Source organism: Rhinocladiella mackenziei (assembly GCF_000835555.1).
Source record: "Rhinocladiella mackenziei CBS 650.93 unplaced genomic scaffold supercont1.3, whole genome shotgun sequence".
In the NCBI taxonomy this organism is placed as follows: domain Eukaryota; kingdom Fungi; phylum Ascomycota; class Eurotiomycetes; order Chaetothyriales; family Herpotrichiellaceae; genus Rhinocladiella; species Rhinocladiella mackenziei.
The window spans coordinates 2,269,105-2,280,887 of NW_013550602.1; the positions used below are offsets into that span (position 1 = coordinate 2,269,105).

An 11,783-nucleotide genomic window follows, 5' to 3' on the forward strand; every position below is an offset into this window, starting at 1 on the left:
TTAGTGGAGATGATTCTTCTTGTGTCATCGCCAGTCGTTTAGCGATCAAAGTAATATAGAACATATTCGGTCACAAAATTACAATCAAAAAAAAAACCAAAATGAAATTTTGGAATGCATATGTTTGTTTCAATATCTTGTGTCTTGTGACTCTGCTCCTAACTGAGGACGCCTGATACCTTTAGCAGGGATCTTGAAGTTACTTTGTCACTCTCCACTGATACTGCTCTCTTACTCATCACAATGAACAATATATATGTGTGTGTGTGTGTGTGTGTGTGGATATCCTTCGCCTGAGGACCCATGAAGCTCTTTTCTCTCTTTTTTTCCTGTCCGAATCAGTCTCACTCAACTTCAGTCCATGTCTCATCTTTTCATCCTCAATCCTTGTGTCACGCAGCAAACGGTTTCAACCCCAGTCTGCGGCTAAACTGTCCTTCGCACTTTGCTTGAATCTGGCTTAAAAGAATGCGGTGATTTTGTCGTGCATTGCCAACGTGTGCGTTGATTTATCGAGCGTTTTCGATGTATTCGGCACTTGGCTTCTCGTACTTGGAGCAGAAGAATCGACCACTATTTCTCGACAACCATGTACTGAACTTGCTTAGCTCCGATTTGAGTCTGGTCACCGATTCTGCGTCCATGTTGGTCTGAGCAATGATTTCGGGGAGATTGACTATCAAATTCAGATGTGATGCTTTGGTTAGAACAAGCAATTCGTTACGAGTCAATGGCAGCTAGTTGTGACATAACATACCGATCATTCGAGTGAGATGCTCGGCCCCATAGCAATCACCTGGACCTTTGCCCTCCCATTCCTTGTATCTGCCCGATTCCCACAACTTGCGAACCTGTAGTGGCAGTGGCAGGTAGATCATTAGGAACAATTTTGAGAGAAGATTTTGTCAAATATGAAAATCACTTACCTCCGCCAACTGGCTGCGCTCAAAGCGATACAACAAGATCTTACCGACCGACTTCTCAAAGTACGTCTTCAATCCGGCAACAAATTCTTCGAGAATCTCAGCCTCGACCGAGCCCAATCGTCTATTCATCTTCTCTTCGTTGAAGTATTCGTCAAGGATGAAGTTGGCAGGAGCTTGGCTCGGAAGCGGAACAAGCAAGAGCGACTTAGTGACGTTCTCCCAATCGTCGACGAGAAGGTTCTTCAGGTGGTCGGGGATCGAAATACGAATCGACGGACGATTGAAATATGTTTCTTCCTGTGCAGAAGATGAAATGTAAGCTTGGGTCCCATCTAGTTGGCCATCCAGTTGGTTAGGGCAAACAAAATCTCCTTCAGCACAGGATAAAGCCAGGTCGCTTTGAGTTTCGCGTCTTCATCACTTTCTTTTGCACGTTTGGATCCGATGCGAAGGTAGGTTGTGGATTCCACGTAGCCGGAACGGGGGCCTCTAGTCCCGGATTCACTTGAGCTATTGGGCTGGAAGCTTTGGATCTCGTATTCGAGGTTGCCTTGAACTTGGTCAGCCATACCACTTTCTACCACCTCTGGTGCGAAGACAAGGAGATCCAGACCTGTAGGATCCCGACCGCGTGAGACTCGGCCGCGGATAGTCGGCACGATGTCTTGAGATTGGAATTTGGCAAAGGTCTTGTACTTTAGCATTGGACCTTTCGCGGTCCAAACAAGTGTTTCGTCCCCTTCGGAGTAGACATTGAAGCTACATTGGTAGCCTTCGTGACAGCACCAGTGGCAGATCGGCTTGTCGCCATTGCGCTGGATTCCCATGGCCATACAAGTCGTGCACTTGTCCTTGCTTGCGGCAGGAGGAGCTAATGAGTTGAAGCAGTTGTGGATGCCGGAGAATTATTGCTGGCGAGAGTAGCTAGTCTGGTGCTGTGTCGAAGCACTCGAGTTGATGGCAGAGTGGTGGGAGCCGGTTTGTCTTTGGGAGCAACATTGTCAGCCACACGGCCGGCAGCATGTGTGGTATTGCGAGTTATTCTGGTTTTCTTTGGTGTAGAAGGCTTTTCAGACGTGCAGCTCTCCTCTCGTCTTGCCCACTTTTCCCAGAACGGCGAGTCATCTGGGATTCTGTCAATGACCGAATTGGGGTGTTTGGTCAAAACTGCAATGGCATCTTTGCCAGGATGTGTGGATGAATTCGATGCATTAATTCTGTTGGAATATGCATGAGCGCTGCCTCATTCCAGCCATAGAGAGTTTCCCTGTCGTGGCGGTGGAGTTTTTCTACCAGACGACCCGGGGATTTGAGTGCGTCGAAGCAAGGGCCGGAGCCAGGAGGATCGATAATAAAAGGATCTTTTGGAACCCTTGCTATTGGGTATTTCTTGGGCGGATCAACACCCTCGTAGAAGAGCAACTTGTTGAAGTTACCTGAATCTTCGTTCTTGGTTTTGATCTAATTGGGATGGTGTTTCTCGGGAATGGTAATCTTGCCATTCATTTCCAGCTCTTGTTCAATGAGGGCCTTCTCTTGCATAGTTGTGCCGCTGATCAAAGGTGCCCAAAATTGCTGAGGATTTTCAGATGCGGTGGTTCGAGAAATGGATTCAGGCTCATCTAGAGGTGCCGGTCGTGTCAGGAATTCGTCAATGGACTCTTCTCCAAGGGGTGTCCGAGTCTCTTCTAGAGTATTTCTTGGTGGCTTTGCGACGACTCATAGTCTTTGGAGGAAGGCTGGGCTCTTTTTTGGTTGGAAGCTGTGCTGTAGAAGAAACTGAAGAGTCAACAGGTAGGGATTTTGGCTTGCCCAGGCAGCCGAGTGTGGGATTTCCTCTGGCCCTTCATCATAGTTCATGGCACGCACAGAATCTCAGACCGAGTGATTCACGTGAACTGGTGGAAGGATAACTTCGGCGGCGACGTTGAGGAGGTTGTAGTTCATCCGAATCCGAGCCAGAAACAGCCTTGTCTACTCGGCTAGATTCTTTAGGTGTGAAAGTGGTATCATTACTCTTATCATCCTTTTTCGTCGTGGGAGGTGCGTTTTTCCTCTCCTTTGGCTTCTTCACCATATTCTTGGACGGCTTGTCTGAAAAAACCTTGGAGGCTTGAACGGCAGCTCTTCGCGGCACGTACAGGAATTGCTGGAGATTGGTTGCTGAGGTATCATTATTTTGACCTAGGGCCTGTTGACCCTGGCCATCGTCGTTGTCGTCCATATTTCCAGAAAGCAGCTGTGTCATATGGCCATTCAAGTTTGGTGTCCTAGGCGGGTCGTCTACGAGAAGGGAATTTTCGACAGTGGTATTCCGGCCTATTCCCAAAAAGAATCCAAACGGTTCCAGAAAACAAAATGGCCCACGACGATTATCCAGTACAGGGGAATGTTCCAATAAGGTTTTAACAGAAGGGGTGGACTCTCGTGGGAACTGAGTATCTGGACGGAGGGTTACCAACCTTTTCAATATCGTTATCTCTAGCACGTTTTGAGCCTCTACCACCTGCGGCGGGGACAGATGAGCGCTCTTCACTACCTCTTCCCGAACCGATTTCAGAGCCTTGGCCTCGTCGAGTTTTGGTGTTGGATTTGGTGGCAACTTTGGGAGGTGCCGCAATTAGCTCTCGTCTCAAATTGGCGGCGAGTTCTCGATTGTCGTCAGTGAGCTTGCGCAGGCGGTCTTGAGGTACCCAGTCATCCCAACTAGGCGAGGAACGATTAGTTCTCAACTATCTTGATGTCTAGAGGGCGGATTTAGGATGGTGAAGGGTTGATTGTTGTGATGTCTTGGTGGTGTGAATGTCGGCAGATGGACGCGACAATGGGGGAATGTGAGAAAGATCACATTCAGACGAAGTAGCATGCGACAGCCATATTTACAGTCGCTTGCTCGAACGCTTATTGGACAGAGGAGGCGGAGCGCAACGAGAAATCTTTCACCACTCTAGTAACAAGGCAGCAGATTCAGGCACAAATGGATTGTTTTTCCTTTCATTTTCAATTCACCAAGCAGATAGCAAAGCAGGTGCTAATGAAGAGTGAGACTCACGTGTTCTTCCATCCTTTGTAATGAACTCGATACTCATGAGGACTGGTCTTGTCCTTTGGATCCTGTCGGCGAACCTCCAGGACTTTGGCCTCATAGAGCAGCTCGCCATGGAAGCAAAGTGCCTTCTCATCCTTCTGGTACATGGGCTTGCTCTCGCTCGAATGAGGCGCCATTATTAAATCTGTGTCGCGTTATGAGTAAGTCTGATCTTCGATGTCGAGCGAGCGAAATGGAAATGAAACAAGTTGAACAAGAAACTAACTCCTCCCCTCACGCAAAAGAAAAAAGGGTGCCGACACGACCGTGCAATTATGGGGTGAAGAAGGTGAACTTGAGCAAGAGGGAGGAGATTGAGGTGTGTCAAACGAGGAATTCGCAATCAGCGATGGTGACGGTGAGGTTCGAATTTGCTGCCGGCGAGCACTGTCGCACCTGGTTTTGATTGGCTGCCTGCGACGCGTTCTCCATGTCCGCTTCTATCATTCTCCATCCCACCACGGTCTTCCTCCACGATCCTCTCAATCCGAAGTTGTGGGAGGCCGTAGTTCAGATTGGCAGCCTCATCAGTTTGTGTCGCGTTGATATAGGTACGGACGTTACTCACCAGTGGCAGCCGACAAGGATTCTCACAGCACTCACATCATCGCCCACAATCCAGGTATTCTCCATTGACCACATCATCTCTTGTGCGGCTCTAACCTGACCTGGCCGTTGCCCTGAACATCAAGAGGAAATTGCCTAATCGGCATTTTCCTAACGACATTGTTGGTTTGTCGACCGCTTTGCCACGCGCCCTGGTTCAATAGTTTGCTCTTGTGGTTGGTGCTATTGCTACCGTCTGTGGATGAGCGCGCTGAGATTGAGCGGATCCGAAATCCCAGCAACGAGCCGAGACAGACTGCGAACCTCTCTTTATCCACTGCAGCGTGATGAAGATACGGAGCTAATGCGACTCTGCGACCATACGAAGATACCAAGGTGACGAAGACACGCAGAGACTGGGGCGAGAGTTTTGGTAAAGGGAGCGGCAGAATTGCTATCCTACAATCACCCGCAAATAAATCGTCACTGTCCGGAACTGAAATCATCAATCTGCGAAACACTGTGCACGGCTTGAAAGTACATGCGCCAACTCACACAATCTCATCACTCAACGTCGACTTAAACCAATCTATGGCCCCAACACCTCCCAGCGAACTTCAAATCCTCCACTCCTATCTCCTCCAACCATCCCCTTTATCATGCATCCTCCCCTGGCCCGCCTTCCAAGTCCTTGCTCCAACCTCAACCCGCCAGAACCCCAACCTCAGACGCCTATACCGCGACCTCGAGTTCCGGCGCGACATCACAATCGATGACGTACGTCGGCGCATTGACGACGAATGCCGCCAGAGCGCCGTGCTGGTAGGGCGGTTGGGCAAGGCGGTAAGGAGAGAAGAAGGCTTGAAGACAGAGCGCAAAAGGAAGCGTGGGACCGATTACGAAGACGACGACGACGACGTTAATACCTCCGATGATGACGATGACTATGACAACGATGAAGCGGAGGCGCAGAGAGAAATCAAGCTCGACACACATCTCCATGGTCAAGCCGGCAACACACTCTCCACGAAGATACGAAGTACGAACCATACGAGCAGCAGCCTCCTCTCGGCGATGCAGATAGCGACATCAGACTTAGAGTCTGATATCACGAGTCTGGAAGCCGAGATCGAATCTATACATCGCGAGTGCGAAGAACGCGTTGGGGCATTGAGTGATTTACGTTATGGCCGGTTTGCCGGGAGATCAAGCTCGGATTTGGGGAGCTCTACCGGTGCTGAGGGACTTGGACACGGGAATAGGAATAGTGATGCCGAGAATGGTGTTGAAAGCGAGGTTGTCAGGGCGTTGGAGGAGCTAAGAGACAAATTGAACGGAGGACGAGAAGGTTGGACACCAGGAGGAGACAGGGGAGACGGGGGCACAGGTGAGAGCCAGTCACGCTCTACTGGTAGTATGGGATGAATGAACTCTTTGTGCTAATATTACGCCTCGGGGTGTGACCCGAGGTATGATATGATGTCGATTGGCAAATCAAAAATTGTAGAACATGATGAGACATATTCATTGATTGGATTGTTCCATGATCTCAAGGCGAAATCGTCTGCCATTCCATTCCAGTCCGGTCCAAATCGTATAGAATAAGGTATGTTCGAACACAAAGCTCAAGTCTCAATCTCAAGTTTCATCACGTTTCCCGTCTTAGGCTCAGCCTCCGCTCCAGCAGCATCAGCAACATTGACATGCCACGCCTGTCAACACAGGACGAAATTCCTCCACCACCATCCATCTTGCTCGCTTTTGCTTTAACTTATTTATGCGCCTCAATAACCTTCTCTATCTCCTCCTGGCTACCCATAAAGATCCCCGATCTGTCGTGAATACTTTCCGGCACGACCGCCAACATACGCTCCATCTTACTATTCACCGCCATTCCGCCTGCGTTCTCCATGACCATCGCCATGGGCGCGCACTCGTACAGGACCCTCAGCTTGCCCTTGGGTGACTTCTTGTCGGCCGGATACGCAAAGATACCTCCATACAACAAAGTGCGATAGGCGTCAGCGACCATGGACCCAATGTAACGGGATGAGTAGGGCTTGCCGCCTTCTTTGGCTGGGAACTTGAGGGATTCGAAATAAGCTTTTGTCTTGTCGGACCAGTACAAGGAGTTGCCTTCATTAACGCTGTAGATGGCTCGTTTCTTGGGGATGCGCATGTTCGGGTGTGTGAGGATGAATTCTCCGAAAGCGTTGTCCTAAGATGACAAGTTAGATGTAAAGCACATTTTCTTAAAATGAAGCGTTCCCACCAAGGTGAAGCCATTGACTGTGCCGCCTTTCATGGTAATGACCAGTTGGGCGGAAGCGCCGTACATGGTAAATCTGAATCCAATTAGAACATATTTCTTGTGTGTGTTGGTAGAAAAATGTGTTACCCAGCAGCAAGCAATTCAGTTCCGGGCATAAGTAAATCTTGTGGCATGGGTTTGTGCCCAATAACACTGTCCGGCAATTTCATAATACCAAAAATGGTGCCGACGCTGACGCCCGCATCGAGATTGCTTGAGCCATCGATAGGATCGCACATGACAATATATCTAGCATTGGGGCTTTCGTCAAAGTATATGACTTCATCCTCCTCTTCTGAGACCAGGGCTCGGCATTTGCCAGATCCTCTCATAGCTGCAACGAATAACTCATTTCCAATCACGTCAAGTTTCTTCTGGTCGTCCCCGGTGGTGTTTGATGAGCCGGCCAGACCAGTCAAGTTGATCAGAGTGGCTCGTCTGATATAGTAGGAAATGGATTTGAAAGAGAATTGGAGAGCATGGCATAGCAGTCTAAAAGGAATCAGTCAGTTTTGCAAGTTCCTGAGACATACGGACTCGACTAACGTGAAATCACCGGTAGCTTCCTTGTGTTTTGTTTGTTCTTCGGTCAAGAATCTTGTGAGGGTAATGATGTCGGTGTTGATTTTCTCTTGGCCAGTGCCAGTAGGGTGGCCATTGGAATCCCCGTTGGTTGCCATATGGAAATCTCTTTTGCTCACGTCAATTTGCAGGAAGATCGGAAATACTGTGGAATAGGAGAGTGCGAGACTTGGGCACGCGATAAATCGGGTCGACCTCGGTGGAATGGAGGAAAGACGTCAGATGGTGGAAGATGGCAGTGGGAGAACAAGGAGCCTCGAGGAGCAAACTTGAGATGGAACAGATGTAGAAATAGATTGAACCGTAACAGGAGAAGTATCCCAGTATATGAAGAGAAAAGCAAGAAGATTGTTGAGGAAGATATCTTATTGTTCCGACAGGCCCATCTTCGGGTGGTTGTGGCAGAGAAGACCGTTGTACACATTAGTCGTCAATTAGTCGTCGATGACTTCTCGGGAAATGATCAAGGGAGTAGGGATAGGGATGTGGATGTGGACGTTCTCCGCATGCATCGTGATCCGATAGAGGGGACCTGAAGTACGGTTTGACTGCCAATTGAAGAGTCAGTGTCAGTGCCCATAGGAGACGGGAGACGAGAGACAATCCGCAGCCCGCAACTGAGTTGACGGAGGGGCAGAAGGCGAAACTGACGAAACGCCTAGAAATCTCCCACTTTACCTCTTTCCGACAACTTCCGCATCCGAGGTCTACGGCGGGGGGTACCAAGTCACAACATTCGTTGCGCTTAGATGATGGGTGAGGTCAGTAGAAAACCGAACATGTAAATTCCGAGATCTTATGTTATCCATAATAGGAAGACTGCTCTCCGCGAACCAGGGTCGAAATGGTGAGATGGAATTGAAAGTGCTCAAACATTGCTTCACGACCTGCCGCACTTATCACGTGCTCTTCCCCTTCCGCCCGCCTCGGTATTTGAGATACCCCGAGACCCCCGAGCTGGCTTGAACCACCACCGGGTGTTTACGGAGCAACCTCGGGGATTTTCCATCGCTCTCAATGCTAGACAATCTTTTCTCAACAGCAACTCTGCGTGACTCTCTAACTTGGACAGCCTCGTCATCAGAGATCCATTGTTCATGTCAACCGCCACCAACTACGAAGATCATTCTTCTCCAGACAACTTGCTTCCCAAGCATTCTTCTATAATTCATGCTTCGTTCAACTTCTCTGCTCGTCGATAGAATGGAGGTAATGGTTCGAGTTTCTGTCGCAACACCCACACGCGGAAGTGCCATACAGCATTCTTCATTTGGTAGCTCATGTGCTTTCGAGTGCTGACACTGAATACTTGGTCCAATTCCTCAAGGGTAAGAGCCTGTAAAAGTGAATTAGCATTGGAAAGGAAATTCTCCGAGTCGGAAAACGTACCTTGGTCTCGGGAACGAACAACAGGATCAAGAACCAGAGAATAATACACCACGCCCCATACCAGCCAAATGCTCCTTGAGGCTTGAATGCCGTCAAGAGATGTGGCCAGGTGAAACTCAGGATGAAGTTGAAGCACCAAGTCGTCGCCGTCGCGAAGGACATGCCCACGTCTCGAACATGCACGGGGAACGCCTCAGCCGAATAAGTGAACGGCACGGGGCCTTCGCCCGGACTGTAGAACACTTCGAACAGATACATTCCCGTGGTGACCATACCAACCTTGGCCTTGTCGTTGTGAAACCAGAAGCTGAAGCCGGTCCACAGAAGGAATACTGCAAGCCAGGGGAATGTAAAAAGGAGCAAGTTTCGACGGCCCCACCAATCAATAGTAAAGACGGCGGGTATGGCAAAAATCCAGTTAAGAATACCAGTACCCATCGACGCCAACAGTGCAGAAGTCGTCGAATAGCCTGATTCAATGAAGATGGTGGTGCTGTAGTATGCAATGACGTTGACACCGCAGAATTGCTGACCTGTGTCATGTAGTCAGCCACAAGTAATAAAAAAGGTAGAGACCTTTTCCGGACTCACCAAACATCACGATCCAGCTGGCCCAAGTTGCTCTTCGGTTACGGGGGATGGTGAACAGTTCGATGAATTGAGTGAAGAGATTTTTGCCATGATGAGCCTGGCGTTCCAGCTCGACACCGACATAGGTATAGTAAGTATCTCTCGCAGCCTGCAAGTCCGTAAATCTCAAGCGCTGGAAAGATCGGAATGCTTTCTCCGGGTGATTGTGTTGAATGTACCATCTAATCACATCGTCAGACTATGATCGGACAATTCCAATGACACATTGCTCACCTCGGACTCTCAGGGCAGTAGTAGACTTGAACGCAGACAATGAGTGGAAGCACAACGGTGCTTCCAAGCATCAATCGCCATCCCAGATCTGGGTCGAGTCCACCAAAGGCAACACCCATGATGTTACCAAGCATGATGCCTAGAAAGAGGTCAGCAACCAAAACATGCCGGAGAAATCATTAGAACGGTACCAAACGCAGTCCACATTTGCCACATCATCACCAGTGCACCTCGAATGGGAGCTGGAGCGCATTCAGCAGAGTACACAGGAACCGTTGAGGATTTAGGACCGATGCCGAGACCTAGAAAGCGTCAGATCAACCTTCTCTACCACTCCACCGCGGATATCATCTTGCCGAGAACAAACCGGGCCAAGAACAGATTGACCCAAGAGTTGGCAACACCTTCCCAGACGGACGCGACGGCAGCAATGAAACAGGAGATGAAAATAGTTCCTCGACGAGCAAAGATCTTGTTGCAGGGCTCTGTCAACCAGCAGCCGAGAACGGCGCAGCATAGGTAAGGTGCTCCCACGACCAAACCCGTCAAGTTGTCAACCATGTCTTGCGAGAATCGGTCGGTTGTAATGTTGAGCTCCTTCAGATACAGTGCCTGTGCTCCGTTGTTGACTGTCTCGTCCATGCCCTGCACGGCTGCGGCCAGAGAACACATGACGACAAGCCAATACAGAGTCCAAGGCTGAGACCATCGGTGGGTGTGTTCTCGAGTGAGCACCTCCCTATCTTCTGGAGTCAATTCTGCGATATCGCCGATCTCTCGGGGTCTTTGAGCGACCATAGCACCCTTCCGAAACGCGTCGACATATTCCATGAGATTGTTATCCCGGCAAAAAGTCTCGACTTCTTCCAAGAGTTGTTCTTTAGGGATGTCGGCCAACGGGTTCTCAAACACCGCGCTGAGGTGCGCTTCATCAATGTCGACAAAGCTCTTCTTGCGAGGACGAGAGGAATTCTCAACATTGGTGACGGTGCCCTCACTACTGAAGTCCCCTTTTTCGTGGGTAGTTTTCTCGTTGTCAGCCATGCCGAGCAGTTGGTTTGATTTGAATGTCTTGGGAACTCTTATGTTGATGACAAGCAATTGAAGAAGGGCAAAGCTTCCTAGGCAGGGGTCACCAAGAACGGAGGAATAAGCCAAGTCAAGGAGAACAGGAGGGTCAAGAGAAGTCCAAGCACTCTTGTATATCTTTGCATTGTATCCACCGGGTCCACCTGGTTGATATGGGCGCTACGGGGTTTGACCTTGTAGCAAAACAATCACCACCATCAACGTCATAACCTGTGATCGGCCGCCGTGAACCATGCGCTTAGGAATGTTCATTCCCGTGTGTGTACGAGGATAGAATTCGTTATCAAGCCAATGATGTAGGACAGCCGTTTGATTCGGGTCGAGCGGCGGAGCTCACAACGAGGCCCATATCGACGATGGGCGGATTTTGCATGTCAGATGGACGTCAGAGGCAGCGTACGAAGTATTGATCGTCGACGACAAAGCTCAAGGATGCAACGTGCATGGTGGCGATCGGCTGCAGATCGAACAACGGCGTTTGAAGGAAGAGGAAGAGTTTGAAGTTTGGTGGAACCGAAGTGGTACTCCCAACCTGGCCATGATTTCGATGGCACAGCCCAAGTGTCAAAGCTTGGTGGGCGGCTGGTACAATTTTGCAGGCTCGGAGGAGGAGAAGCCTCCGATGGACAGTATGTACCTGGAACCTTCTCTACGCCCTTCGTCGCCAGCTGGATTTCCGTATCTCGACCTCGAGATACCAACTCTCTACGTACCGGGGACGACTATCTATGCGCTCTTCGGAGTACATACACTACTTGCCCTCATGGCGGCCACTGCTTTCATGCCAGTCCTGTATAAGCACTCGATATTATGAGGCCACCCCTCTATGCAACCCTGTCCCATATTTCTCATCCACTTCCACCTCCACTTTAGTTCTGTCCCCTCGCGGGGAGGGAGAGACAACGTAGCATATCAGTAGATGGCCCTAGTAGTGTCGAGAGCACTTCGATCGTATTCGTACCTTGCGAAGAGGTGGAACTGTGACTTC

General features: G+C 49.6%; 4 protein-coding genes across 4 annotated transcripts; 1 reads left to right on the forward strand and 3 right to left on the reverse strand.

Annotated features, from left to right (window-relative positions):
* Positions 1-509: 509 nt before the first annotated feature.
* On the reverse strand, positions 510-4,151 carry Z518_04342 (uncharacterized protein; the record flags this gene model as incomplete). The annotated part of the gene is made up of 5 exons (XM_013418048.1): positions 510-676; positions 758-851; positions 927-1,223; positions 3,389-3,632; positions 3,979-4,151. The coding sequence occupies 5 exons, from the start codon at positions 4,149-4,151 to the stop codon at positions 510-512; spliced, it is 975 nt and encodes a 324-aa protein (XP_013273502.1).
* Positions 4,152-5,151: 1,000 nt separating this feature from the next.
* Positions 5,152-5,985, forward strand: Z518_04343 (uncharacterized protein; the record flags this gene model as incomplete). The annotated part of the gene is made up of 1 exon (XM_013418049.1): positions 5,152-5,985. The coding sequence occupies one exon, from the start codon at positions 5,152-5,154 to the stop codon at positions 5,983-5,985; it is 834 nt and encodes a 277-aa protein (XP_013273503.1).
* Positions 5,986-6,331: 346 nt separating this feature from the next.
* Positions 6,332-7,551, reverse strand: Z518_04344 (uncharacterized protein; the record flags this gene model as incomplete). Its single annotated transcript, XM_013418050.1, has 4 exons — positions 6,332-6,778; positions 6,833-6,905; positions 6,959-7,363; positions 7,418-7,551. 4 exons carry the CDS (start codon positions 7,549-7,551, stop codon positions 6,332-6,334), a joined length of 1,059 nt encoding a protein of 352 aa, XP_013273504.1.
* Positions 7,552-8,621: 1,070 nt separating this feature from the next.
* On the reverse strand, positions 8,622-10,750 carry Z518_04345 (uncharacterized protein; the record flags this gene model as incomplete). Its single annotated transcript, XM_013418051.1, has 6 exons — positions 8,622-8,789; positions 8,843-9,375; positions 9,434-9,654; positions 9,707-9,845; positions 9,898-10,008; positions 10,111-10,750. The coding sequence occupies 6 exons, from the start codon at positions 10,748-10,750 to the stop codon at positions 8,622-8,624; spliced, it is 1,812 nt and encodes a 603-aa protein (XP_013273505.1).
* Positions 10,751-11,783: the final 1,033 nt, after the last annotated feature.